Below are 1,821 nucleotides of genomic sequence, written 5' to 3'. Positions count from 1 at the left end.
GGAAACGGCCCCCCGCCGCCCCTACCGCAACCCCACCGCTTCTTCCGTTTCCCCAACAACCGGCCCAAGGTCCCCGGGGGGAGCGGTGGCCACTGCCCTAGACCTGGAGCGCCTGCTCGCTGCCAGGCGCTGGGCTGGGCTCCGGAAGTTGCAACGGGAGAGGTCTCGGACCTGTCGAGAGGCACCTGTGGGCAGAGTGTACTCGGGCAGAGCTGTGGACCTTCTCTCTTTAAGCAGAAGCTGTCTTGTAGGGGCCCTTGAAAACATGGAGTTTGCCGCAGGAACATTCAGAGAAAACTGTCAAGAGACAGGAGGACCCTCTGCCCCGCCCCCCCCAATCCTGTTCATTACTCACCAACAGAGGAGGAAGGAATGGGTGCTTTCCATGGGTTCCTTGTAGGAACTAAGGATCACCACAAGAGTGTGCCTGGCTGAGGCCGCTGTGCCAGTAAATTACAGTGGTTAAGCTCTCGATCCGTAGAATTAAGTGAAACCTGGTCTAAAGACAGACTCCACTGCAACCAGCTGTGTTGACTTTCGTAACCTCACTTTATGCGTCTGTAAAATGGGTTTACTAGTAGTACTTCCCTCAGAGAATCATGAGAATTATGTGAGAAAACACATGGAGGAAATGTGCCAGTACGTGGCCCTTCGCGATTATCTGTCAGACAATTAAAAGAAACTGTAAGGGCAGGCATGGCACCTGCCGCATCCTTGGTGTTTGACACCCGGTAGGTATAAGGAACTTGGATCAGTAGCTCTTGTGTACAAGATGCTTGCTAGGTGCCGTCTTGGATACAGGCAAGAGGCTTCTAAGACACAGGAGTCTGTGATCTATTGGGAGAGCAAGACATTACCGATGACCTTTGAACAACACGGGTTTGAACAGTGCAGGTCTGCTTACAGGTAGACTTTTTTTCTATTAACTACAGTACGGTACTGTAATTGTATTTTCTCTTACAAGTTTCTTAACATTTTTTCTCTAGCTGACTTAATTATAAGAAAACAGTGTATAAGACATATAACAAACAAAATCACGTGTTACTCGACTGTTTATGTTCTTGATAAGGCCCCTGGTCAGCGGCAGGCTGTTAGTAGTTAAACGTTTGGAGGAGTCAGAAGTTACATGCAGATTTTCAACTGTGGAGGGGGCGAAAGGGTTAGGGCATCCCTTACCCCCACCTTGTTCAAGGGTCAGCTGTGTGTGTGAGTGTGAAAAATCAAAGCGTGGCCAGCCAAGTAATGGAAGCAACGAGGAACTTCAAAGCCACAGTGGTCAAGAAAGATGTGGCTGGGGAGAAATAGGCATTCAGCAAAGACTTTGAAAGAGGAGCACCTTTTAATAGAGGAAGCACTGCTTCATCTCACCTTTGCCGCCCGCACCACCTCCTGCCTGCACCAGGCTGTTCCTGACCCTGGTTCTGAAAATATATTTCTCTGTACTGGAAAAGTGGCATTCTGTGATTGTTTATAACTATGAAAAACATTCCTGCCACAATGAAAGAGCAGAAGAGTACTGGGTGCCTTTAAGAAGATGTGTGTCTTTAAACAATAAAATAATTGTAAGGTAGAGCTTCCCTGTGGTAGGATCCCTCATCTTAAGATCAGGTGCTTCAGTGATGCAGAGTAGATCTTATTAACCCTGCACTTTAGACCCTGGTCACTTAAAAAATTTCTTAAATGTGGGGTGCCTGGGTGGCTTAGTCGGTTGGGCGTCCGACTTTCGCTTAGGTCATGATCTCGCGGTTCGAGCCCCGCATCAGGCTCTGTGCTTACCGCCAGCTCAGAGCCTGGAGCCTGTTTCAGTCTGTGACTCCCTCT

The 1,821-nt window shown here is 48.9% G+C and overlaps 1 protein-coding gene across 1 annotated transcript in view; it reads left to right on the top strand.

Moving 5' to 3' along the window:
* The first annotated feature begins 696 nt into the window (after nucleotides 1-696).
* VAMP3 (vesicle associated membrane protein 3) overlaps nucleotides 697-1,821 on the top strand; it is a 9,557-nt gene continuing 8,432 nt past the window's right edge. Inside the window, exon 1 of the mRNA XM_077763974.1 lies at nucleotides 697-731. Within this exon, the coding sequence (XP_077620100.1) occupies nucleotides 697-731 (35 nt within the window). The remainder of the gene's footprint in view (nucleotides 732-1,821) is intronic.

The sequence above is a fragment of the Crocuta crocuta genome, unplaced genomic scaffold, assembly GCF_008692635.1.
Source record: "Crocuta crocuta isolate KB4526 unplaced genomic scaffold, BGI_CrCroc_1.0 scaffold13, whole genome shotgun sequence".
Classification (NCBI taxonomy): Eukaryota; Metazoa; Chordata; class Mammalia; order Carnivora; family Hyaenidae; genus Crocuta; species Crocuta crocuta.
Note: the sequence above shows the minus strand (reverse complement) of the source record. Positions and strands in the feature narration are given on the sequence as shown.